Source organism: Ursus americanus, chromosome 36, assembly GCF_024610735.1.
Source record: "Ursus americanus isolate L20-20 chromosome 36, mUrsAme1.1.p, whole genome shotgun sequence".
NCBI classification, from domain to species: domain Eukaryota; kingdom Metazoa; phylum Chordata; class Mammalia; order Carnivora; family Ursidae; genus Ursus; species Ursus americanus.
Window position 1 is genome coordinate 24018071 of NC_142162.1, and position 26263 is coordinate 24044333.

At 45.7% G+C, this 26263-nt stretch overlaps 2 protein-coding genes across 4 annotated transcripts in view; both read left to right on the forward strand.

The window, feature by feature from the left end:
* Nucleotides 1-9851, forward strand: part of BUB1B (BUB1 mitotic checkpoint serine/threonine kinase B) — a 48096-nt gene extending 38245 nt beyond the window's left edge. For 2 of the 3 annotated variants that reach the window (XM_045816277.2, XM_045816293.2), the window contains exons 18-23: nt 24-124; nt 2380-2529; nt 4934-5076; nt 6559-6727; nt 7521-7627; nt 9011-9566. In XM_045816277.2, coding sequence (XP_045672233.1) covers nt 24-124; nt 2380-2529; nt 4934-5076; nt 6559-6727; nt 7521-7627; nt 9011-9242 — 902 coding nt within the window. In that variant the 3' untranslated portion in view covers nt 9243-9566. Of the gene's footprint in view, nt 1-23; nt 125-2379; nt 2530-4933; nt 5077-6558; nt 6728-7520; nt 7628-9010; nt 9567-9633 lie in introns of those variants that run through there. The other variant, XM_045816283.2, reaches the window with a different exon arrangement.
* A 13245-nt stretch (nt 9852-23096) lies between these two features.
* The window catches only part of PAK6 (p21 (RAC1) activated kinase 6), a 37370-nt gene continuing 34203 nt past the window's right edge, over nt 23097-26263 (forward strand). Inside the window, exons 1-2 of the mRNA XM_045816307.2 lie at nt 23097-23785; nt 24544-24625. The gene's annotated coding sequence lies outside the window, so the exon portion shown is untranslated. The remainder of the gene's footprint in view (nt 23786-24543; nt 24626-26263) is intronic.

The following is a 26263-nucleotide window of genomic DNA, read 5'->3' on the forward strand; positions in this document are numbered from 1 at the left end:
ATGGAATCAAACCTTCTCAACAGGTAATGAGGATTATTGCATAAAACAAGAATACCTAATATGTGAAGATTACAAATTTTTCTGGGTGACACCAGGAGACTCTGCAGAATTAACCATAATAAAGGTGGGACTGATTTTTTGTCATTTCAGTTACCTTGTAAAAAAAAATAATGTGGGTTGAAGCAGTAACTATGGTCTCATGGTACCGTCAACTCCTTTGAATCGTCCATAAGTTTCCTGATGAAAAGTTGGTGAGACAGTAAAAAAATCACCCAACATTGTGTGCCAGGATCAGATATCAAAAATGAGAGGCAATTGTGTAAATCTCTTAATATGTCCAAACATACTAAATATTCTATCAATTCTGTCTCTTTGAGGAAATATCCTGAAATTTTCTGGCCTGCTCCAATTTGACAAATTACATTCTGGGCTTCATACACACACACACACACACACACACACACACACACACACACACACGGTATTATTACCTTGACATTTCCGTTCACCATTATCCTAGGGAGTCACATTACCTCTTTCTTATATTGGATGCCCAGTAATATTGGCTCCCATTTTCATTTCTTTCTTGGTTTAAGCCCTCATATTTTAGTAGCCTCCTGAGAAAGGATGCATGGGATATAAACTTTTTTGAAAACTTTCATGTCAGAAAATTGTTTATTCCACATCTTTACTTGATTGGTAGTTTGGCTGGATATTAAAATTCTAAGTTCAAAACTTTTTCCTTAGAATTTTGAAGATAAGCTTTATTATCTTTTGGCCTGTGGCCTTGCTTTTTAAAGTCTTTTGCCATTTTTTGGTGAGACTATTTTTCCCTCTCCCTGAATCCTTGTAGGATCTTCTGTTTGTCCCCAGTATTCTGAAATTCCACAAGTTTATGTTTTGGTAAAAATCTATTTTGCCCATATGCTAGGCACTGAATGGCCATTTCATTGTGGAAACTCCTTCAGTTTTGAGAAATTTTCTTCGAAGAATAAATTATTTCTTTTCAGTCTTCTCTGTTCTCTTCCTCTAGAATTCCTTTTATTAGGATATGGGGTCTCTTGGAGATCCTTTAAAAATCTTTTTTTCTCCTTTTCTATCTCTTCGTCTTCTTGCTTAACTTTCTAGAATGTTTTGTCAACTTTATTTTCAGACTTGTTACTGGGTTTTTCATTTCTTTTGTCATGCATCTGATTTGCCAGGGCTCTTTTTTATTCTCAGAATTTTCTTCTTTATAACATTCTGCTCTTCATTTCAAAGATGGAATATTCTTTATTTCTCTGAGTGATTTTACAATGCTTTAAATTTTTTTCTCCCTGCATTATCCGTTTCCTTTTGTCTGTTTTGAACTCTGTCTTTCATATTAGAGGCTTTCTTCAAGTCTTTGACTCTCTATTCATATTTTAAGTGTGGGACTCTAAAAGCTAATTGAAAGCTCTATGTATACAGGACCTTGGCAGCTGTTGGGCCTCACTGTAAGAAGATCTTGCTTAGGGGCACCTGTGTGGCTCAGCTCCGGTCATGATCCTGGGGTCCTGGGATGGAGCCCGCATTGGGCTCCCTGCTCAGTGGGGAGCCTGCTTCTCCCTCTCCCTCTGCCTGTCACTCCCCCTGCTTGTGCTCTCTCTCTCTGTCAAATAAATAAATTAAGTCTTAAAAAGATCTTATTTGGCCATTCAATAAAATGCCTCAATCCTTGACATCTTTTGAGCTGATCAGATCCTTCAGAGAAAACTTCTAATATCCGTCCTGGAGCATATAATCCTGGCTGCTAGCCTCTTGGAAGCTAAGTGGGAAAATTAGTCTTGAGAGTGGAGGGGCAGACAGGTGTATGTTAACGTTTGATGTATAAACTCTCCCACCCACTTTTAACAGTGCCTGGTGACCTCTAGCCCAGAGCCCATCTGCTTTATACCTACTAGGGTTAAACTTTTGGTATTCTAGAATGGAGGAAAGGCAGTAGGTAGGCTGGGCTACAGGAGCAGCAGGGGAATCTGGGGTTTAATGTCCTCATTAGTAGAGTTCAGCCACTCCTGTGTTAGCTCCACCGCCACCCTTACTTCTCTAGGTAATTGGTGCCATCAGTTTTATACAGTGGGGAGATGGTCCTGTAGCATAAATTTGGTTGTTGTCAGCTTTCTCTACTGCCAGAATCAGCTTTCCTTGGGTTTCCTAAGTAGATTGTTGTTACCTCTTGCGGTTCTCTCTCCAGCTTCCAGAATTTGTTGCTGCTGTGTTTTTTATTATAGATTTATGACTTTTAAAATATTCCTGTACTATTATTTCTGTTGGGGTATCATAAAGGCTGGAGGGAATGTTTTCAATCTGCCAACCATAACCAGAGATTCTAATAGCTCTTATTTTTTAAATTTCTTACAGGTATCATCTCAACCTGTCCCATGGGACTTTTATATCAACCTCAAGTTAAAGGAACGTTTAAATGAGGAGTATGACCATTTGTGCAGCTGTTACCAGTACCAAGACGGTTGTATTGTTTGGCACCAATATATAAACTGCTTCACCCTTCAGGTTTGAATAATATAAAAGCATATCATTTCAAGTCCTTAAATAGATTTGTGTTCCATGTAGCAAAGGAATTTAGTGCAAAATTCCTGTTACTCTTCTAGAAATAGACCAATTAAATTATAAACTTAAAACATTGATCATTTTCCTTTCTCAAGTTGTTTTGGCCAAAAACTTCTTTGGGTTTTGGTTTTTTTTTGTTTTTTTTACTTTTTATTATGTCAGTTTTCTTTTTCTTTTTCTTTTTTTAAAGATTTATTTATTTACAGGGGCGCCTGGGTGGCGCAGTCTTTAAGCGTCTGCCTTCGGCTCAGGGCGTGATCCCAGCGTTCCGGGATCGAGTCCCACATCAGGCTCCAACGCTATGAGCCTGCTTCTTCCTCTCCCACTCCCCTTGCTGTGTTCCCTCTCTCGCTGGCTCTCTCTCTCTATCATAAATAAATAAATAAATAAATAAATAAATAAATAAATAAATAAATAAATAAGATTTATTTATTTACATAATCTCTACACCCAAGAGAGATGGGGCTCAAACTCACGACCCCGAGACCAAGAGTCACACGCTCTACTGACTGAGCCAGCCAGGCACTCCTATTATGTCAATTTTCAAATAGACAGAATTGTGCAATGACCCAGTCATCTAATTATAATCATCATCAGTTCATGGCCACTCTTATGTTAAACTCCTGGTGTGATAATTCCAATATTCTTTCCATGTCTGGTTTTGATATTTGCTCTGTCTCTTTAAATTGTGTTTTTGGCCTTTTAGTGTATCATATGATCTTTCTCTTTTCTTTTTTAAAGATTTATTTATTTGAGAGTGCACGTGCGCGTGTGTGAGTGGAAGAAGGGGCAGAGGGAGAGAATCTCAAGCAGACTCCCCGCTGAGCCCAGGGCCCTATGTGGGCCTCCATCTCACCACCCATGACATCATGACCTGAGCCAAAACCAAGAGCGACACTTAACTAATTGAGCCCCCCAGGCGCCCCTAATTTTTCTTGACCACGAGACATGATATACTGGGTAAAAGGAACTGCTACGAATAGGCCTTTAATAATGTGGTGATAAGGTGTGAGGGGAAGGAAGCGTCATATAGTTCTGTGCTTTATGTTCTTTTATAGTGAGCCTGTGCCTCTGGTCTGTGTACCTCACAAGTATTTCTCCTCCCTTAGGTGGGACATGATGGCTAGAGTGGACTGGAGTTGGGTATTTCCCTTCCCCAGGTCAAGTAGGCTCTGATAATACCCTAGCAGGTTAGGCTCTGGTTAACTAGTTTCTCCTAACGACAGAGCTTTTTAAGAACAGGATGCTCTGGCCTATTTCAGAATGTTTCTCTTCTCTTCCACCTCTGGAAGCACAAGGAGAATTTTTCTCCAGCACTTACTGTGAGAACCCGATCTAGCTCCTAGACATAAAATTCACAGAAGAGTGAGGACCCCCTCCACCACCACCACCATGCTTATAGATCCTAGAAAAGTTGATTTTTCATTCTGTTCAGCTTTTTACTTGTTAGGACAGAGTGGCAACTTCCAAACTCTTTACATAAGGAATGGTCTGTTTTTGCTACTCGTGTTTTATCTATGCTCCCCCAGTAGATTATTTTTAGAACCCAAACACAATATATCATTTTATTCTTTGGAATGTTCTTTTTTTTTTTTTAAAGATTTTATTTATTTATTTGAGAGAGAGCGTGTGCGTGCCAAGGAAGGGGAGGAGCAGAGGGAGAGGGACGGACTCTGTGCTAAGTGCGGAGTCCGTCGCAGGGCTTGATCCCAGGACCCTGAGATCACAACCCGAGCCGAAATCAAGAGTTGGTCGCGCAACAGACTGAGCCACTCAGGTGCCCCTGTAATGTTCTTAAGAAGATTTTGTTGCATATTTCGATGATAAAACGAATTTCCTAAAATGGTTGGAATGAGGGTATTTTGAAACTACCATTTATAGAGCACTCTTATGGGCTGGGCTAATCCTTGATGTTCTTCATCCATTATTTCATTAAATCCTTACAGTCTTTTTTTTTTTTTTTTTTTTAAGATTTTATTTTTATTTATTTATTCGACAGAGATAGAGACAGCCAGCGAGAGAGGGAACACAGGCAGGGGGAGTCGGAGAGGAAGAAGCAGGCTCATAGCGGAGGAGCCTGATGTGGGGCTCGATCCCGTAACACCGGGATCACGCCCTGAGCCGAAGGCAGACGCCCAACCGCTGTGCCACCCAGGCGCCCCTAAATCCTTATAGTCTTAAAGGAGAGCAATGTTGTGAGAACCGGGACAAAGACCCAACCTATGAAAGAGCCCAGATTCTAGCAGAGAACAACAAGGAGTACAGAGCAGCGCGTGGCAAGGTATTGAGTGTAAGTATAGTCACCCCAACTTAAGAAATAGTGAATTTTCTGTCCTTTTGTTTCTAGGATCTTCTTCAACACAGTGAACTTATTACCCATGAAATAATAGTGTTGGTTATTTATAACCTTTTGAAAATAGTGGAGAAATTACACAGAGCAGAAATCGTCCATGGTGACTTGAGTCCGAGGAGTCTGATTCTTAGAAACAGGTTGGTCCTTTTCATTCCTTAAAATTCTGTCAACTTTCTCTTAAAATATGCATAGTCTCGATTTCCTTTTGCCTCTTGATAAATGTCATATTGAGGAACACAGTATGTTAAAGCATTTGCTACCTAAAAGTCAATAATCAAGGGGAATAGTTTAAAAGAATTCGAAGAAAAAAATATATTGAGGAAATACACTAGTTCAGAAAAAAAAAGTTAAATTAACCATTGTGATGATTCCTGGCAAGAAGAGCTGTAAAATATGAATATTTGGAGGAATGTGAAGTAGATTGTGTAGTCTTTCTTTGAGTGGGGCCGGTGCAGATCGAGTGAGGCTGCTAGCAAAACCAAGGCACTTCTTGGTTTCAAAACCAAAGCTTAAGTCAGGCCAAATTGATGTAATTGCCAAGAGAAGTGGCTAAGCCAGAGTGCAAATGCAAACTATGCCAAGGAAAAGGGCTTAGTGTTCAAATTAAACCCAGTTCAGCCATCACATTCAAGGGGTGAACACAGAGCAGGAAATATATAGTTTTATGGTGGCCAAAAATTGTTGTATCTTGTGCTAAGGAAAAATGGGAGCAATTGTAGATTTTAAAGTAAAATATATCATTCTGTGCTGTGGAGGTATGTGATGAGATTAGTCAAAGCCGGTATTTAAAAACATAGCATCTATCACTGATACTAATCAGCGACTTGAAGGAACTGAGGAAAGCTGAGACAAAAGGAACACAAAAATAATTCATTCTTTTCTCACATAAACAGTTATATGTCTCCTTGGAGACATATTGCATGCGATAGATAAACCCAAGGAAAATATGATTAATAGTGAATTAGTGTTATTAGGTTTTCTTTTGTTTGTTTGTTCGTCTGTTTTGGGAGGGGTTAGTAAATAACAGTCGGAATTACAGATAAGAGTAAGAGCGAATATGGTGTTAGTTTAATAAGAACAGGATAGTTTACAGTATAGGTGGCATCTTACACAAAAACAGCCTTATGTTGTTTCAGTTAAACTCTGAGAAGGAGGAATCTGAATGACACTTGGAAAGCTTAATCTATAGTAGTGAACAAGAAAGGCTATGACATCATAAAAGCTTAATTTCTTCCATAATTCTCATTGTTGTGTAAATCATTGCTATTGTCCGCATTAATGTGTCTAGTATAAGACAGAGACTTGTACTCTACATCCAGTACTTGTTTTATATAATAAATATAATATGACAAATGTTCTGTGGTGGCTGTACATTATGGTTTAGATATCCTTGTGTCACTAGACTAATCTCAACATTCCCCACTTAGCTGGACGCGGCCAAGGCTCTTACAGGTGCATTTTCATAGCTAACCACTGGAGGGAGCTGTTGGCATAGCTAAGACACACCTGCAATACCTATTTTTTTCTTTTTTTTTTTTTCTTTTTTTTTTTAAAGAGCAGCTCTGCAGCTTCTTTCATGGCCTATTTTTATTATCTCTTTCTCTTAAATCTGGGCTTAGAATCCACGACCCCTATGATTATAATAACGATCAAGCTTTGAAGATAGTGGACTTTTCCTACAGTGTCGACCTTAGGGTGCAGACTGATGTTTTTATCCTCAGCGGCTTTCGGACTGTACAAATCCTGGAAGGACAAAAGATCCTGGCTAACTGTTCTTCTCCCTACCAGGTAAGTGTCAAACAAGCCTGAGCAAATATGGAGAGGGTTTCTTAATCTCTTTCTTCCATAGATAAACCACTAAAGCTAGTGTTTACTGATATTGTCTCCCCTGGAATAGATGACCTAGTTTTCAAATATCACCAAGTCAAGCAAAATGTACCATTTTTCTGTCACAACACTGAAGACTGTACACATACACATGCAGACACATGACTCAGTAACCTAAGTGTCAAGGCCACTTCTGTCACTCATCTGTGTGATCTTTTGTAAGTAATTTTCTGTAATCTTTATAAAATAAGGATAACAATTTGCTCTGTGTATCAGAATTATTGTGAGGGTTAAATGAAATAATGTACGTAAAAAGAATGTTTCAAGTGTAAAGTGCTTTGCATGGTAGTATCCAGAAAAAATCCCTTCTGACTCATCTCTGGACATTTGGCATTTGCTGATTGAAAATGTAGCATGAACTTGAACTAGTCATGGGGACCCCGTTTAGATCACAGCTAGAGTCCATGCACATTCGGTAGGTGTACAAATTCGAATCTGACAGTCCATATGTTATTGTTCTTCAGGATAATTTTGTTCTCATCTTTTGTTCTTAAGGATAATTCCTAGAGTTAGCTCTATTGATCACTTCTTGGGGGATCTTCTCCCTTTACGATAAGGATAGGGAACAGTGTACTAAAACATATGTCATAAAATAAACTTAAACACTATAATAACTTTCAACTTTCTACATAAATAAATTGCCATGATAGTAGCAGAGAATTATTTTAGCTGATGGTGCTTTTTGTGATTTCAGGTAGATCTGTTTGGTATAGCAGATTTAGCACATTTACTATTGTTCAAGGAACACCTACAGGTCTTCTGGGATGGGTCCCTCTGGAAACTTAGCCAAAATATTTCTGAGTAAGTATTGGTGATTTCAGGGTCTTTGCCTATCCAAATAATTTTCTCTTTCTCTTGGGTGCCCTCTGCTTGGACAGCCTTCGTTTTCTTAGTCCAAATGCCATGATTCCATTAATTTCAACAAGTTTTCATTAGAGCGTCAGTGGAGCACCTGGGGCAGAACAAATGAATTGCTAATTAATAATAAGAATCAAACTAGTCAGACTTGAGGACATCATTCTGGACCTGCATGTATCATGTAGACCATGACTGTGTTATGGTAGCCTCTCATTCTGGAAGTGTTAATAGAAACATTTCCTGGGAATAATTTTATAATCAATTGACGTTAGTCTTATACCCCTTTTTAATAGCTATTGTTATCAAAGTTAATAAGCATCTCTTGAAGAGAATTAAATTTCTAAATTATATACTAATTTTAGGTTATTATTTATTTAATGAATGGGTAGAACCAAAGCAGAGAACGGAGTCTCCTTGGAGAAGTAAATGCTCCCTTAATAAGAGCTGCTTGGTCTCAGAATCTTAGTATTCCCTCAAGCCTACTCATAAAACTTATTAAATATCCCAAGTTCCACTTTAGCTTATCATAGCTAATAACTTCCCAGAATAAGCTTTCTATCTATCAACTTACTGGTATATTCTCTGGCTTAAAAACAAAAACAAAAACCACTGTTGAGAATTTAACACCCCTTCTCCATTCCCACTATTCCCAACAAGTGAATTGTATTTTTTTCTTTATTTAATTCAGAATTTGGTCAGTCTTATTTGTCTCTGAAACATACTTTAAAAATAGGCTTTAAATACAATGTAAGACTTGTAAGATAAATTCTGGTCTCTCCAGTTGGCTATGGTCCTAGGAGGGTCTAATACAAACAGACACAGGTAGGGTCACCGGCGTTTCCTAACAACCCTGCCTTGTACGATAATAGAAGCTTCTCTGATTAAAAAAAAAACAAGGAAGTTAAACATCGTAGACGTAAGCAGTGGTTACTTCAGTCAAGCTTAGGATTCTCAGAGGATTGTGAAGATAATAAAATTCTGGGCAGGGAGAGAAGAACTGCAGTCTGTCTAATGACCTAGACTTTAGGAAAGTTAGAGGAAAAGAGCAAAATTCACTTTTCTTCTTTTTGTAGAGCAGTGTCATGTCGTAGTACACAGAGGAAATGTGTAGATTCAGATCAGAGACTTTCTCCTCACGCACGTTGTATTATGGCTCTCCTCTCTTTTTTGTAGTTCCACCCTGGGCTTTGAAGGATTACTTGAATGAGTTCTAACCCTAGACTTCTAGCTATTACCTTAAATCATTTAGTGCGTAAATGTACCACTGATTTTGCAGAATTCTTTTATATGCCTAATCTTGATGGAAATGGTTTTATATATTTTTAGGCTAAAAGATGGTGAACTGTGGAATAAACTCTTTGTACGGATTCTGAATGCCAGTGATGAGTCCACAGTGTCTGTTTTGAGGGAACTTGGAGCAGCAATGAGTGGGGTGGTTGACACCACATTTCAAAATCACCTGAACAAAGCTTTGTGGAAGGTAGGGCAGTTAATCCGTCCTGGGGCTTTGCTCTTTCAACAAGATAGGCAACCACATCTCTCACAGATTCCTGCCTAAAATCAATGGTTGTATTGTAGAACACTGGACCTGTGTGTATATAATTTAATTTAGGGCATGTTTAGATACACTACCAACACATTGCTACTTTTTAGTAGAGGTATATTTCTAGGTAACTGGCATTTTCTACATAGCGCTATATCTATTCTCGGCCTTGTCTAACAAAGAACTGTTTTATTCTTAATGGACTCCAATGAATAGGTACCTTGTTGTCGTTTAACACATTTGTCTCTACTTTTCCCTGTACATTTTTATTTTGTAATTTGTGACATGTACCCTTATGATCACTATGTATTTTTAAGTAATAAAATAGTATTTGTTAAATTCGCGCTTCTAACATCTCATCTACTTTTTGCTAATAACTAAGATAATAAATGGCTTGATTTCGCAGACAGGAGCTGTTTTACCATGGAAATTTGTATGTCCTAGACATGGAACTGCCATGATAGAATCATAACAAGACAGAAAAGCCAGCCATTCCTTCGGATGTTCCTGACCTTCAACTAAGATTTAAAAATAGATAAAACAATTTAATACAGGGCCAAATTTTCTTAAATTTCAAGTGGCAAAATTGTTTGTTCTGATTCTATTTTAATGTTTTCATTTTTTTTTTTTTTTTTTTTTTTTTTTATCCACCAAACCCTTGGGTCTATTTATATAATCTTGTGGTGCTGAGGCTACTGGGTGTCTTGATTAGGACTGTGACTGTTAGAAAGGAAGAGAAAAGGTTTTGAATGGGGGATAGCAACCTTTCAGAAATAGAAAAATTACCATTCTACTACCTGCAGAATAACTTGGCGAGGCAAGGGTTAATAAAGGAATGGAAGGAAGTTTTGTTGATTGGAAGATTTGAAGAGGTAGAGGCCAGGATAAAAAGATCACTTGGAAGCATGTAATAATTTGGGAGAGACTAGAGGTAGAGGAAGTAGTAGACCCCCAAACAGAAGCATGAATTACACCTGGTTTTGGGCATAGGGAAGAAAACTAGAAGAAAGGGATAATGAAAATGATTTATTTCATATCCAAATATCAGAATTCTCAACTGTGCTCCCTCCATTGCTGGTGCCTGATTTTTTTTTTTTTTTCTTTACTCTAGTTGTCACTGTTACTGCTCTAAGATTGCTGGAAAGCAGAAAATTCTAAGTATATCTCAACTAAAAATATTTAAGCATATATAGTTGAAGCACTGAAATATGACTTGAATCTGAAAGATAATCAACTTAGAAATTCTTGCTCTTAACCAAAATACAACTTTTCAAACATTTTCATGTTTGCTTCTTGTACAACTGATGATGTAAAATTATATATCCGTATCTTTGATGTAATTGAGCCCTTCTACCCCTCTGCTCTCATTTCTCAATCCACCGTTTTGACACATAAAATCATTACTCTGAGGATGGACAGTAAATTTAGATTATTTCTTAACATAGCCTTAGCTACCAATTAGTGACTTCTTCAAGAACCTTGGCAGCAAGGCTGAAAAACCAGAGCTCTGTCTCTGAAAGTCAGCTCTGAGGAGAGGGAAGAGAATCTGGAGAAGTTTCTTTGTCAGAGAATTTGCAACTGTTTTGCCACCTCTCCCTCCATTCCCCATCCCCTCCAACCCTGACCGTTCTCTGTAGGGGGAAGAAAACAGTTAGGACTGATGATGTCTTAGTTTTCTCTTTGCCTGGGCATAAAACCACAAAGTGGGCACATTTCCATTTCCCTTGTATTTTGTGCTTGTTTGTCTTTGAAGAAGGAAGCCTCTGTTTTTTGGCAGAAGCTTCAAATGGTTCTTATTTCTCGTCTCACTAAAGGCAAAAGTAGTGTAACAGTGGACCTGGCAGGGGAAACAGCTGAAAAGACAGGATTTTTACTTTAGTTTGAAAAGAGACCGTGGAATATATCTAGAGCCTCACCATTCACAAAGTCTGCTTCCGCTAATCTTCTACCGCTGTTAGAGCCCTCACCTTCCTGTGCTGGTTGAGTAGGAAACCTTCCACCCAAGTCACAGTGCTCTAACTGAGGCCAACCTGAATCTGGACATAAGAAGGTTTTCCTATAGCAGTAGGACTTTAGACTATTAGTTGAGCTATTATCTCCAGGTAGATAAGAAAGCCTTCAGATGGTTGGCTCAGGGCTCTTTGAAACGACCCTTGATGCGTTTAAGCTAACATCTTTAAGCAAAGACACCAAAGAAAGGCTTCTTTTCCGTTGCATTGGAAAATGTGGAATTCTTCCTCCAACTGCACCAATTCTTTCTAACATGCCAAAATTTGCTTCCAGTCAGGCTCCTAAAATTAAGACTTCCCTAGTGAGAAAGATATATTGTAAAAAAAATTTTAATACAGCAAACTTCGACCTTAATGAGGTCCTTGGTTCCACCAAAGACAGAAGAAGCTATGAATACTTAATAAAATAAAGGTGGCATTTCCAACCAGTGTGGGAAGAGATGGGGTATTCAATAACTGGTGTGGAAACAATGGGTTAGAGTTTGAACTCTGTCGCCAGTGCCACCACTAGTTCATCCCTTTGTGCAAATTAGAAAAAGGCCCCTTCCTTCAGTGGTTTCTGTGCTTCCCAGTGCACCATAGCTTTACTGGATTGCAGCCCTCATGTAGCCGGTCAGCCTGCTGCCCTTGTGCAGTGGGGTCAGCTGCACAGCCATATGCAGTGGGCTTGCCTGCTCCACTGCTTATCTGCAGAACCATCTTAGATAGATCAAAAACACTAATGTAAGAAGATGAAAATGTAAAATGCTAGGGATGCCTGGGTGGCACAGTCGGTTAAGCGTCTGACTCTTGGTTTTGGCTCAGGTTGTGATCTCAGGGTCATGAGATCAAGCCCCACAGTGGGCTTCACATGCACACACTCAGTGCAGAGTTTGCTTGAGAGTCTCTCTCTCTCTCCCTCTGCCCCATCTGCTCGTGCTCTCTCTCTCTAAAATAAATAAATAAATCTTTGGGGGGAAAAAAGAAAATATAAAATACTAGATGATTTTGTAACCTTTTGTCATTGTGACGTAAAACCAAGATACAGGCAAGAAGATTGCTCTTTATTACTATAGTAGATAAAAACCAAAATCTAATAGGGCTACCTATCTCTCCCCTCCACAAAAAAAACCCCAAAACCAAAAAACAACCCATACATTAAAACTAGGAAAAATAACTTGCAACATGTATTTACATCATCTCTCACTTGCATTATCTCAAGCTCTCATAGCTGATCTCTATGCTTCCCTACCCACACCCAGTCATAACAGAACCCTTAGCACAGCCTGTGAGATCCTACCGGTCTGCCCCCACTGTCCCCTGCCCTCTTCCCTGACTCTCCTTTTTCCCCGCTCACTCCTCTCGAGCCTGTCCACCTCCTTGCTGCTCCCTAAACACGCCAACTAGCTTCTCTCTTTATGGCCTTTTTGCCTGCCATTTCTTCTACCTGCATCTTCACATGGATTACTCCGTTCAGGTATCCTCTCAAATCTCCACCTTATCAGAGAGGTCTTCCCTGGCCGTTCTGTGCACAGCAGCATCCCCCCCCCCCCCGCCACACACACTGCTGCTACTTTGTCCCTCTTTACCTGCTTTGTTTTCTCCAAAGCGCCTATCATACCCTCGTGTGTGTGTGTGTGTGTGTGTGTGTATGTGTGTGTAATTTTTTTTTTATTTCTGTATCCTACTACTAGAATTTAACTTCCTTAAGAGCAGGGATTTACTTTGTTTCCTGTTTTAACCCCAGTGTCTGAATGAATAAAATATGATAAAGCATTATTTAACTCTAAAGTACAGAGACCTCTTTAAAAATTTTTGAAAACCAATAGAAACAGACAAAGGACATGAACAATCCAGTAAAAACATTTTAATGGCCAACTTACGTGAGATGTTCACCCTTCATTCGTAATTAAATAAAATGCAAAATAAACCTGAAATTTTTATCTTTCACATAGGAGATAGTTGAAAATTGTATTTGTGATGGTGAAGGGAAGCAGTTACTCATATGTTATTTGTATTATTAGCTGGAGTGCAAATTGTACATCATCGGAAGGTGATTTGGCAATATTTATTAAATTTAAATATTCCCTCCAGCTGAGAAACTTTCCTAAGAACTTATCTTAAAGAAACATTGGCACAGGTTGGCACACTCACAGAAAGGCGCCCTTTGTATTGTTGTCTTCCTGCTTCCAAGATTCATTAGTCCCGACAAGGTGATCAGTATGACAGACCCCAGGAAAACAGGAGTCCGGGAACCAGTGCAGAGGTGACATGGGACATTTGTGTAGACTGCAGGGGTACTCTGGCTCTGGTGCTGACAGCCAGTCTTCTCGTTTGGCATGAGCGCATAGAGGTGGCGGAACATACATTAGGCTTGGAGAGAGAAACTCCAGACATTTTCAGCTTAGGTTAAAAACAAAAAGAAGCTGAAGAGAAAACGTGATTACTTTTGGAGAGAACCATAGGAGTGGGGAGAGAAAAGAACAAAGGCTTTTACTTTTCGTTTTGTGCCCTTCTGGACCTTTTGAATTTTCTGACCATGTCCATGAATTACTTTTTTCCTTTTTTTTTTTTTTTTTGTCTATTGTCTAAGAAACGATGGGCCACCTAATGACTGTTAGTTTGGGGGTGGTTTTTTTTTTAATGGGAAATTTGGGAAGCTTTATCATCCAGATATCAAAGCAAGATTAATTTGGAATTAATGAGACACTGAGGGGCGCCTGGGTGTCTCAGTTGGTTAAGCATCTTTCTTCGGCTCAGGTCATGATCTCAGGGCCCTGGGATCAAGCCCAGCCTTGAGCTCCCTGATGAGTGGGGAGTCTGCTTCTCCTTCTCCCTCTGCCCCTCCCCCTGGTCATGCTCTCTCTCACTCTTTCTGAAATAAATAAAATCTTTTTAAACAATGAGAGAGTGAAAATATTTTAAATAATTGAAGATACTTCTAAACTTCTATTTTTAGTTTGCTAAAAATTCATATATATTCAAATGTTTTGTAATTTTTCTATTTGAGAAATGCTTTCCAAAATTGCCTTCTTCCTTATAATTTCCTGTCTGTGAACAGGGATTAAATTACATAAAACTTGACTTTTTTTCAAAACAAAATGCATTTTATGGCTTTCATATAAAAACTTGAGTTTCTACAAACTGACATTGATTAAGAAAGGAACAGACAGACCATGATGAACTTAGGCTAAACTTCTATAAACACATACCTTTTTTCTACCAAAGCATACCACTACCAATAATCCTGCCCCTCACGGCCTCCTGTGGCAGATTTTCGGCTGCTGAGCAGTATTGTCCCATAAGTTCAGATCGGCCTCTCCATGGAAAAGGAGTGGCTGCCAAACTGCTTGTTTTCAAACTCCTTGTGAACAAAGGACTATGCATCTATTAATTTTATATATCCCAGAAATTAGCACATAGTTGTCAAAAATATGTTGTGAATTAAAGTGTTGGAAAAGAGCAGCTATGAGTTCAAAAATTAGTTGCACTGGAGCTTTGGCGGGGGGGGGGGGGGGGGAGGTAAAATCTATCCTAGGCTCTAGATGTGCTTGGAATCATAATCTCACTTTTCTAGTGTGAGTGTGTTGCTTTATGTATGTTTCTGTAACCTTCTGTTGTAATTGCTGACCTTACATTGTGAGACATTTCATTGTCCTGTTTACTCCTTTCAAAATTAAATGTTATTTCCACAAGTGTATTTATTCCATTGGAATGTGTACTTTATTTCCCACATGTGTTTAATCCAGCCTCACATTCATTTGAAAGTTATGTGAATCAGCGTATGCTGCAATTTCAGTCTTACTGGCCTGGTCATGTGATGTATTTTTATTTAATTGCTTCAGTCCTGCAATTAGCAAAGTGAGAATGGCATTTCATAAAAACAAATGCCCATTAAAATCTGTGAACAAAAAGATGAATATATACATTTATTTGTTTGCTTTTGCATTTTTTCAAACAAAATGGAAAAATCTGGTAATATTAGAATCAGGTGATAAAAACACCGAAAAGATAGGGGCGCCTGGGTGGCACAGCGGTTAAGCGTCTGCCTTCGGCTCAGGGCGTGATCCCAGCGTTCTGAGATCGAGCCCCACATCAGGCTCCTCCGCTATGAGCCTGCTTCTTCCTCTCCCACTCCCCCTGCTTGTGTTCCCTCTCTCGCTGGCTGTCTCTGTCAAATAAATAAATAAAATCTTTAAAAAAAAAAAAAAACACCGAAAAGATGACACGTGAAGCTTCAATGAGATTGGCTCGTTCGAGGAAATGAGATCACTAAGGATGAGTGCATGTGTGTACAGTGAGTCAAGGGGTCCCAGCAAAGCGGGGTTAGGCAGGCAGAAATAGGAGCGAGGCAGAATAGATTAACGTTAGCTGCTGTTGCTGGGAGATAGCTTCCATGTCAGCTGGACTCCATCGCTGAACAGGTAGAGAAGCCCCTCCACTTCCTCAGGACTCACCCAGACAGGCACATCCCATCCCAGCATGTCGACCAGTGGTTGAGGCTCCATGGTGTCGGCCACTAGGGGCCGCCCCATAGCTCCTACCTGTACCGTCGCCCTGCTGCCTTACAGGCATGTGTACGTGCCTTCCCTCTCTCCCTCGGATGAGCTCTTTGAGACAAGACTTGTGGGGTTTTATTATACCTTAGTTTTAACTTGCACATTACAGGGGGTCAACTCCACAGGCCCAGGGCCTGCTAGAACGTCCTCAGTATTGAGGTGGCTCCCTGCCTGTGGTGCCGAATCAAATCCTAGCATGGTGGTCAGAAATGCCTCTAGAGCCAGAATACCTGGGCTTGAATCCTGCTGTGTGACACTGAACAAGTTACTTATCCTTTCTGAACTAGTGTCCTCTATGAAATGAGGATAGCACGAGTGTCTACCTTATAGAATATTGTGAATTAAAGTTTTTAGTACAGATAACTTGTAGATAGCTTGTATTGAGTTAGTTCTAAAGTTGCTTGCATGGTCTAAAGTTCTCTGGAATCCTCTCAAGTACATTGGGATCCCAGCTAGTTGATCCCCACCTTTACTGTCTTTTGAGTTAATTTATAGTATAGCGTTAGCCAAATCTGTAATATGATAAGGGTAGGGGAAAGAAGCATGGTGTTCTATAATCTGGAGATAAGGGGAAAGGCGTTGTTTCTGTTGGAGGTAACCTTCAGGAAACCAAATCTTTGTCCTTAAGACAGTCTCAAGATCAGCCAAGTACCAAGCTACCAGGAAGGGTCCGTCTGGTCCCCAGTCTTCAGCCCACAAGGGCATTTCTGTCTGAAGGGTCTCCTCTGGCTTACAGCTCTCTGCTGCTCCTGTGCCGTGTTCAAAGCACAGGAATCCTTAAAAGGCTGCCTCTGGTCAGTTTGTTGTGATGCATCAGGCAGGGTCTTGCTCGGTGGTGGGCAGAAGGATGCGGATTTCCTTCCCTCTAGCCACTGACAGATGTGGCTGACTCCTCTCCCCCACCAGGGGAAAGACCGTCCGGCTTAGGGAGCAGGACCTACTCACCCCACTTAAGCCCAAGACATTTAGTCTTTCTGACACTCTTCTTGCTAGAGCTTAGGCTTTTGGGACAATTTCTATTTTACCTTCTGCTATCTCCCTCTCCTGAGCCAATGAGTAAAAGATGACCACTTGCTTAATAGGAAAAAGAAAAAGGGGAACAGAGGGAGCCCTACAAACTCAATTCAGGAACTAGAAAACTCGGGCCCAAACCCTAGGTCTGCTTCTTACCAGCTACTTGAGCCGGGCAGGTCAGTCTGCCATCTAGAAACTAGTGCACATGGCTCCTACCCCAAAAGGCCATTGTGAGAATTAAAAATAAGATGTGGTTGCTCAGCATGAAAGCTCCTTAGCTCATAGCAAGGAGCAGATTCCTCTTCTCCCCCCAGCAGACCTCAGAGCTGGGTGCATAGGAGGCAGTTGGAGCTGCTGTCATCCACTGTGGAGTCTAAGCCAAGATGGCGACACCTGACTTTCTTACTCACTCAGGCCTCCAGCTGCAACCTGTTGATGCCTGTTGAAATGTGTTCATTTACCCCTCCAGGGCAGCAAATAATCTCTCAGAATATGTCAAAGAAGATGAGCCAAGAAATGTTTATTAAGCTCTACTGGGGTTTCATATTAATGACAGGGACCACGAAGGGCATAAATAGACGTAAGGATGCTCACTCCCTTCGGGGAGTTTATGATTTAGAGAAACAGGCTATTACAGGTTAAAACCAGTAGATGTAGAGAGAAGAAAGTCAAGGGACATCTCAAGGTAAGCGACCAAAGTTCAAAGGAGTGGAGCAGATGTGTTTTAAGACGCTCAGAAAGTGAGGGCCAGACAAGGTTGGGGTGTCATGGCGTGGCAGGGACGGGAGCTGGTCGGTATTAGGTAGTTTTCAGCTACAAAAGTCAGGAAACAATCCAAAATTTCATACGGGGTAAGAATATCTGTTATTTCACATAACAAGGCTGGAGCTCAGCAGGTGTGGAGGGTCCAAGTTTCTATCCCGCCATCTTCAGCACGTTGGCTTTTGTCCTCAGGCTGGTCACCTTAGGGAACCCAGCTGGCGACCACAGTTCCCAGATCCACAACTTGGAACAGCACAAGAAAACTTTGCCCAGAAACCCTCCCGGCAAACTTCCCCTCTTGTCATGCACTTGGGGGATCCCTGGGGCCTAAACTAATCCCTGGCAAAAGGAGGGAAATTACGAAGACTGGTTCAAACTAATCAAGATTCCCTCGTGGGGCTGGGGCTGGGAAGGGGCCCTTCCCTGAGCACACAGGTAGGAAAGTGTACGTCCAAATAAACTGGGTTTCTTGCAGCAAGTACGAAGGGAGAGGCAACCAACGGTGCGTGCCACGTGGGTGGTGCTGGGAAGAAAAGAAGGACGCATTTGATAGCAAGTAGCGTCCTGGACTCTGAAACAGATTGCCTGGGCTCCATGCCCTGCCCTGTCACTTAGCGACCTGAGCAAGTGAGTTAAATTCAGGAGGCCTTAGTTTTCTCATCTCTGGAATGGGATAATAGGTCCGACCTAGACTGTAGATTTCATGAGGACAACTAGTCTTGCTCACTGAGTTATCCTCAGCACCTAGCACAGAGCTTTGCACCTAGCAGGTACTCAATCGGTATTTGTTGAATGGATTCATAAATTAGATTGTTGTGAGGATTAAATGAGGTAACATATGGCAAGGGGTTAGCACAGTGCATAGCCTATACATTGTGCCCAAGAAAATTAGCTTTTAGCCCCATTGTAGAGCCCCTGGGAGCCCTCCTCCACACGTGTCCTTTTGCTGCTTTGTTTCACTTGGACCACCACATCGATCACTAAGCCCTTGCTCATGCAGAAGCTGAGATGTGTCAGGAAGGCTCTGCTCCTGGTGAACTGGGGCTCGGACAGCAAAGGTCCATGGCATCCTCTGCTGGAAAGAGGATAACACTGGTGAGTCCGATACTTGGGACTGACCAGTTTCTGAGCCGGCCTTCACATTGTCGTTAACTCCTGAGGGTCAATCCCCTGAACTCCCCCCCACACACACACACACTGGGACCAGGTCTACTCACTTCTAAGGCCCATGTAGCCAGAGTGGAGGGGCGCCTGTTTCACTCTGACATAAAGCTTCCCCCCGCCCCCCGCACCGTCTCAGCGAGGTCCCAGCCAGTCTGACAGAGGGGCGCCAGCCCCTGCCATAGAGGCTGCTCCCAGGAAAGGCTCATCCTATTTCTCCTCAGGGGGAAAAGTCCTACAGGGCAAAAGCAGAGTCCCTAGCCGGGGTCACTCCTAATCCTTTTGAGATTCTGATCTGTCCTCCCCTCCCTCATGTCCCCTGTAGCATCGTGATGGGGCATAATGGCAAGAAGGCAAGACCATAAAAAATGGTGCCCACCTTCTGCCCTCTCAGCCATCTGCTGCCACTGGCCTCTTCAATGGGTCTGTCTCCCCACTGGCCATGCCCCGTCACCCTCTCTTCTTGCTCCCCCTGGTTGACCCAGAGGCAGGGGCACTGGGGGGATGGAGGCATGGGGAATGTTAAACCAGTTTCTCAGGGAATAATCCCTGTCTTTCCTCAAACTGCACTATGGTCCCTTGGCCTTCTCCCAGCTTCCCGTGCCCATTGGTATCCAGCTAGGTTCTGCAGGCCAGACTGGGCTATGGAAGGCCTCGGCATTTCCTCTTCACTTTAAGGCAGCATTGGCCTTCTGATCAAGGTCAGTGGCCAGGCAGCAAGGCTATTAGCCAGCAGCAGTAACTCTCCCTGGGCTTTTCCAGTTTGCTTTTGTTGAGGAACAGAGTTCCTGGAGAAATTCCCTAATCTGCAGCCCAGCAGGCATTCCTACTCCATGGAGCATGGTGGAGAAGATTCCCCTGCCAGCTGTCTTCCACACATCTTGCCCAGTCCCCAGGGCACCTCGTTACCCTGGGCTCTCTGCCCCACCCCACACTCTCAGGATGGACAGAGGAGCAGGCAAGAGATGGCACAAAAGGGACCCAGAACAACCCAGAACAAGCCCTTGAGCTTCCTTCCCACTGAGGACCCCCAGGACTTGACCTTTATTTGACCATCTTCCCCTTTACTACCAACACCTTGGAGGGCAGCAGATATCCTGGAAACCTCTGCTTCGCCCACCTGCCACGTAGGAAACCGTTTGGGAAGATCTCGTGAAGGTAGGCCTCTGCCTCTGGTCTGGTTCTCCTGGAGGCCCAAGGTTTAGGGGCACCTCTAAGGTGAGGCCGCCCCAGAGTGCAGGACACACAGGCCTCCAGTGGCAACACATGCTCATTCATCCAAGCCCTTCCTTTCCAGGTAGGGGATGAAGGTGGGAAGAATTTGTCCCTCCCTTCCTGGCCCTGCAGTAGAGCTGTTGACAAGTGTAGGCAGGTGGAGACAGGCCCACACAGCCATTAGGAAGGTCTTCGTAAAGCTTCCTACATACACGCAGCACAAGGGGAAGTGTGGGGAAGGACCTAAATATCTAGAAAAATTCATCTGGAAAAAGGAATTTTTACCACAGACTAAAACCCTCGATTTTGTTTCTGAAACTTTTTATCCTTTGGGAAAACCTGGGAGGCATTCGTTTATAAAAACTTCTGGACTTCACTGCTTGCGTGGCCTTTCTGAGCACATCCCCAGTGGTTTCTTTAAACCGTGCAGCGGGACACTGGGGATGCAAGAATCCTTCCAGCTGCCCCTGACCGAACCAAAATGAGGCACGTTACCTTTGAGGCTATAAGCATATCTCCATTTTCAAGAACAAAAGAATAAAGGGAAAAACTTCTATTAAGAAATTGTAAGGCCGCCGTCTTGGCCAGTTCGCAAAGCCTGCAACTCCCAGGGAGCCAAGATTCAAAGGCAGAGAGGCCCCGGGTGACAGCACTGCCGCGGCCTTTGACTGAATTACAGAGCCAGAGCGGGCCTGTGTGGGCAGCAAAGGGGACAATCCGAGCCTGTGAGGAGGGAAAGCTGAGTTCCAGTCATGACTTTGCCTCTCATTTCCTCTGTGGCTTTGCTGAGTCACTTATGCTCTCGGGGCTGCAGTTTTCACACCTGTAGAAGGGGCGGGAGGGGCTGGTGATTCTAGAGTCCCTTTCGGCTCCATGATTCACTGTATTCTAAGTCAGGCTGGCCAGGCACAGAACCTCTTCAGATGTTCATTCATTCCACCGCGTTTACAGGAGCGTTCACTCTGTGCCAGGCACCACGCTGGCTTTCCTGCCCCGGGGAGCTCAGAGCCTGCTGGAACCAGCAGAGACGGGACTCAGCCGGGATAAAGAAGGGCCCAGGGCGCCGCCACTGGCGCAGGAACATCTGGGCCTCCGCCCACCCGTCCCTGCAACAGGCAGTCAAGCTTGGCAGGGGGTCTTCCAAAGGCTGGCAGGTCCCCCTGCCCCTTGTACAACCTAAGAAAGAAATGGATCTCAGTTGGCAGGTATTCTCACCAAATCAAGAAATCACGCCACATGGAGTAGAGGAGTAGGTCTCTGTGCAGCGCATCAGTTTCCAGAAGCTCAGGAAGACAAGAAGAATAAAAGAATCAGCAACACCGAGTATCACGCTCAGAAATTGAAAATGAATAGAAAAAAATAGCAAAGGGGCACCGGAGTGGCTCAGTCGGTTAAGCGTCTGCCTTCGGCTCAGGTCATGATCCCAGCGTACTGGGATCAAGTCCCGTATCGGGCTCCCTGCTCAGCGGGGCATCTGCTTCTCCCTCTCTCTGCCGCTCCCCCTGCCCTTGTGCTCGCTTGTGCTCACTCTCTCTCTCAAATAAATAAATGAAATCTTTATAAAAATAGCAAAGATGCTCTTTTGAGCATCAGCTCGTTTTTGGCCCCCAGCACGCATTCCCCTTTCCTTCAATAATAGCACCCTAGTTGTCTTCCCCACGCCATGTGTGGGAACAGGAGCACTGTGCCCAGGGTGCCCCCCCCCACGTGACCTGAGTCTGCCAGCCACTCCCCTTGCTCTTGTTAGGACTCAGTTACTCGACAGCCATCAAAACATTCCTTTCCTGCTCAGGATGGAGCTGGAGTGGGTTCCACAGCTGGTAGTTGGGGAACCTGACTCATCAAAATTTTTATGCGTAGTGCCATGAGGTCCAATGAGCAGTTCGACCTAAGTGTCTGTGTGCGCAGCTTGAGGCCTTCGCTCACAAGGTCACTGGGGGGGTCACGGTTTTAGAAGGTGAACCTGCCACGATTTGGTGGGTGGTTAAGGATGAGCAACAAAAAATACAGTCATGAAAGTGGAGAAAAAGACTAATGTTTATTGAGCTCTCAGGATGAGCCGTCCCTGTGCCAGGAGCTTTGTTCATTTAGTTCCCACAGCCCCGTGAGGCAGGTGAAATCATCCCCATTTTGTGAATGAGGAAACTGAGTTCAGCTGGTTACATCACAGGCCAAAGGTCACTGGGCTGATGACCAACAGAGCTGGAATGTGAACTCAGGACTAGGAAAACTCAGAACCTGGGCTTTTACTCAGACACCACATCGCCTCACTGTGGAAGATTTATGAAAGAGTTCTCAAAAATAATTTGAGCAGCCTAATGCCACCTTGGATATAAGGGCCCAGGGCTGGGAAGAGCCAAGGGGAACAGCAGTCTCCCTCCGGCTGTCAGCAACAGTGGGCCCTCGGAGCAGGAGCTGGCTCGTCAGGGGTGGTGTCTGCAGTGGGGCAGCCAGACACGGGTTCTGGGGGAGCCTGTCCAGGCTGACGGTCAGAGCCAGGGAGAAGATGGTGTTTCTGTGAGTGTGGTGAGAGAGGGGCAGGGGGCCAAGACTAGGGCGCCGCAGTTGGACACTGGGAGGCGAAAAGGAGCTAGGGAAGCAGACAGACAGGCTCAGAAACCAGGAGGGCGTTTTGGAAGGCCAGGCTCCACCTGGTGTATTCAGGGAAGCTGGCCTGTGGGTGTCCAGAGGGGCTCAGGCTGCCGACCTGCACATCCCCCTGGTTCTAAAGGGTCTGAGTGGCTGGCTTCTGGCCCCCCCAACCCAGGAAGCTGGCGCCCACGCTGCCCAGCACCCACTGTGTGCCGCTCTCCCTGTGCCCTTCACAGCAACTCCAGCTGAGACCCTGAAAGGGGAGTTTGGCCCAGCTGCGGCCAGGGCCAGCCAGCTCTGTGGTGTGGGGCGCCTGGGGGTGTGGGGGGGGGCGGGTTCTGGCTTCTGCGGGCTGGGGGAGGCTGCCTCTGAGCCTGGCAGGCAGCCCTTCCTTTCCCTCCCCCTCAGTAAAGGAAGGCAGGGAAAAACGTGTTTTTATAAATAGCTCCAGCCCCAGCTGATTTGTAAATTCAGTGGGTTTTTTGTGTCAATGACATCACCCTCCTCCCCATAGCAACCCCCGACGATATCAAAATTGCCAAGCAACGTTGGAGCAGCTCAGCGCCCCAAACGAGCAGGTCGCTGCCTGAGGATTTAATGGAGAAATCCCAAAGTGAGCCTGGGTGCGTGGTGGAGGAGGGGCGCGCTGCGGCGGGGAAGGAGGCCGGAGCTCGCGCACCGTGCAGCCTGCCAGGCAGCCCCGGGCCAGCTGGCGCGCCCCGGCCAAGGCCACGCGCCCTTTGACAGCCCTGCTGTCGACAGCAGATGGGGGAGGGCACTGGCCTGATGTGCCAGGAGCTGGGAGCAGCCATCCAGGTGACTAAGCCGGCCCACTGGCACTGAGTCACCTGCTGGCCCTGAGATCTCTTCCTTCCCTTTCGCATCTGATTATTCTGGGAGCTGGAAACTCGAGCTGCACCTGGGTCCCGCCCCTTCCCGTTCTCCCCTCTCTACCTTGGGCTCCGAGGAAGATGGGACCCGTCAGGAATCGGCTGCCACCCCCTAAGGACATGGAAGATGCTGTGGGGGCCCGAGGTTCCGGGAGAGAGATGCTGGCTGGCCAAGTGCAATAGCAGACATGGTGATCGGGCTGCCGTGTCCTCCGGAGGTGTCAGGAGAGAAGGGGAGACTGGTCCGTGCTAACTGGAGTCCTCCCGGGCTGGCTTTGAACTCCCCTCCCACAGGATACTGCTGTACACGAGTGGCTTCTAGGGCCAGAGTGGCATTTGAAGAGCGAGGCTGGATTGGCTTAGGCCGGCCTGGGCAGGTAGGTGGCTCTGTGCTGGGTGTGGCCCCACGTGTGTGTGAGAGGGTGCGTGTCACCCCCCACCCCCACCCCTGCTGAGGACAGAGGGCTGGGGACGGGGGACTTGGCAGCAGTTCACCCCACGGATGCTGGGCCCCCCAGGGCCCTGAGGTGGGTGCTGTGGAAAAGGGACCCCAAGCCCCCGGCCTGAACAGGTGAGGCGCAGATCGAGCTCAGACAGGCCCAGTCCCCCTCTGAGCCCACGGGACAGAGACTCGGGAGCACCTCCAAGTCGGGAATGGTGCAGAGGGTTGGGCCAAGGATGGAAGCCAACCCGCCAGGGGGCCAGACGGAGCCTCAGCTGCCCCCCCTTCTGACAGCCCCCGGGAGTTGTGTCATTCGACCGCGTAGTGCCAGTCAGCACCTAAGTGTGTCCCCGGCCCAGCCGACAGGGACGCATGCCCCGAGCGGGGTGCGGGCCGGGGCACGGCTTCCCCCTCCTCAGGACCCCGCTGGGGGCCGCCCGAGCCCCCGGCCCCCACGGAGCATGCTCCGGCGTGTCAGGCAGAGGGGCGTGGGCCACCTCCCGCCGCCTCCCCCCGCCTCCCCCGTGTAGCTGGCAGCCTCACGGGCACACCGGTGAGTAAGCCGCCAGGGGGAGGACGGCTGTGTGCCCACAGAGGCAGGACGACACCAACCAGGAGCCTTCAGGAGAAGCGGCTCAGCCAGAAAAGCACTGAGCTTTGCTTCTGTTCCTTTTTCTCTTTTTCTGCCTGAAGGGAGTGCCTCTTCCTGGGCTAGAGACGAGCACCGGCCTGCAGGGAGGAGCACCAGGCCCGGCGGCCCCGAGGAGTGGCCACGGTAAGGCCCCTGCGGCCGCTGCGGGGTCGGGCTCCCCGGGCGGGGCTGGGGGGCCCAGGCGTCCCGGCCGCCCACCGCCCGGGACAGGGGCAGAGGCTGCGGGTTTCTAGGAGAAGGAGCCCCACACCCCACCCGCTCCGCCGCGGCCTTTCCAGGTTGAGGTTGAAAGAGCCCGGGGCAAGCTGGCTTCTGGCTTCCCACCCGAGGGAGAAATGCTTGTTCCTGCCTTTCTGCTCTTCTGCCTTTACCTCCCCCTCCCGCCGCAGGGCCGAGCTGGTGTGGTGCACCCGGACGCCCCTCGGGGAGGCCCCTCTCACCCCACCACCTCTGGGGCACTCGGCTCAACTATTCATCCCACAAATATTTATGGAGCATTGCTGGGGCTCGCAGTCACACCCTGATGCAGAGTCTGACCTGGCTGAGCTTCTGACTCTGAAACTTGGCTTCAGGTCAGGTTCAGGGGGGCTGCCTGGCTGAGCACCATCCCTTCTCACAGGCCTCAGGCTCCCCACCTCTGCGGCAGGGTTGATGACCTGGTTGGCTCCAGGGGTCACGCCCACTGAGCTCGGGGTTTAAATTGCCGGGGCCCCACCGAGAAGCCACGTGAATCCAGCGTACAGTTTGTTCTTTCCCTGGTGTCACAGAGCAAGGTTGGAGGGTCCTGCGTGGGGGTCTTTCCCTAAGCTGGTTCTGGTGGCAATGGGGTTCCAGGAGTAGTGGATGGACTCAAGGCCACCCGACTCGGCCCCACAGAAGCTCATCAGCTAGGAATAAGGCCTTTGGGCCAAGCAAGGAGTCCCCTCTGCAGCTTAGGAGTGGCAAACCTGGGAGCCCTACTGACAGGCGTGCCTAGCCAGGAGGGGCTTGGCACTGGGAGCAAGGCTTCTAGAAACACCCAACTGGGGTGAAAAGCTCTGTGCACCTGAGAATGGGCACAAGGTGGAAGTGTGGGGGCTGCATAGACCTTCCAGGCCCCCAAAGACAGACTGATGATTCTTTGTGAGCTGAGCTCTCTAGGCTGTACCAGGCACAGGGAAGGTGCAGGCCGGTCTGGGGTCTCTAGCCACAGCAAAGTCCACTCAGCACAATTCCCAAGGATGACCAGGAATGCCCTCTGTCCTGGAGAAGGACATGGGACTGGAGTCCAGATGAACCATAAGTGTCTCCCATTCAATTAATCTCCATACCTGGCTCCAGTATGAGGAAAATGACCCAGCTGTGACAGTAATTTGCCTCCTTGCACAAGGTGACTCTGAGCCTAGGGGTCTCCCAGGTGTGCAGAGCCGAGCGGCAGCTGGCCAGCTGGGGGCAGAGTGACAGAGATTGTGGATGCCAGACAAACAGCAGACCAGCTGCCTGGGTGAGGAGGAAGCAGAGGATAGAGGGCAGGGCATAGGGGGCATAAGGGGCAGGAGGAGGAAAGGTTGCCTGGGCTTTTAAGAGGGCTTGAGGAGGGCTCTGGATGGCTGGTTTTCTTATGACCTGCCCACCTTCATGGGAGGCGCTGAGCAGGACAGAGGTGGAGACGCTGAGAGACTGTGCTCCTTACCCAAACAGTCCCAGAGATGCTTCTTTTTCTTTTTCTTTTTTTTTTTTTAAGATTTTATTTATTTATTTGAGAAAGAACGAGAGAGAGAG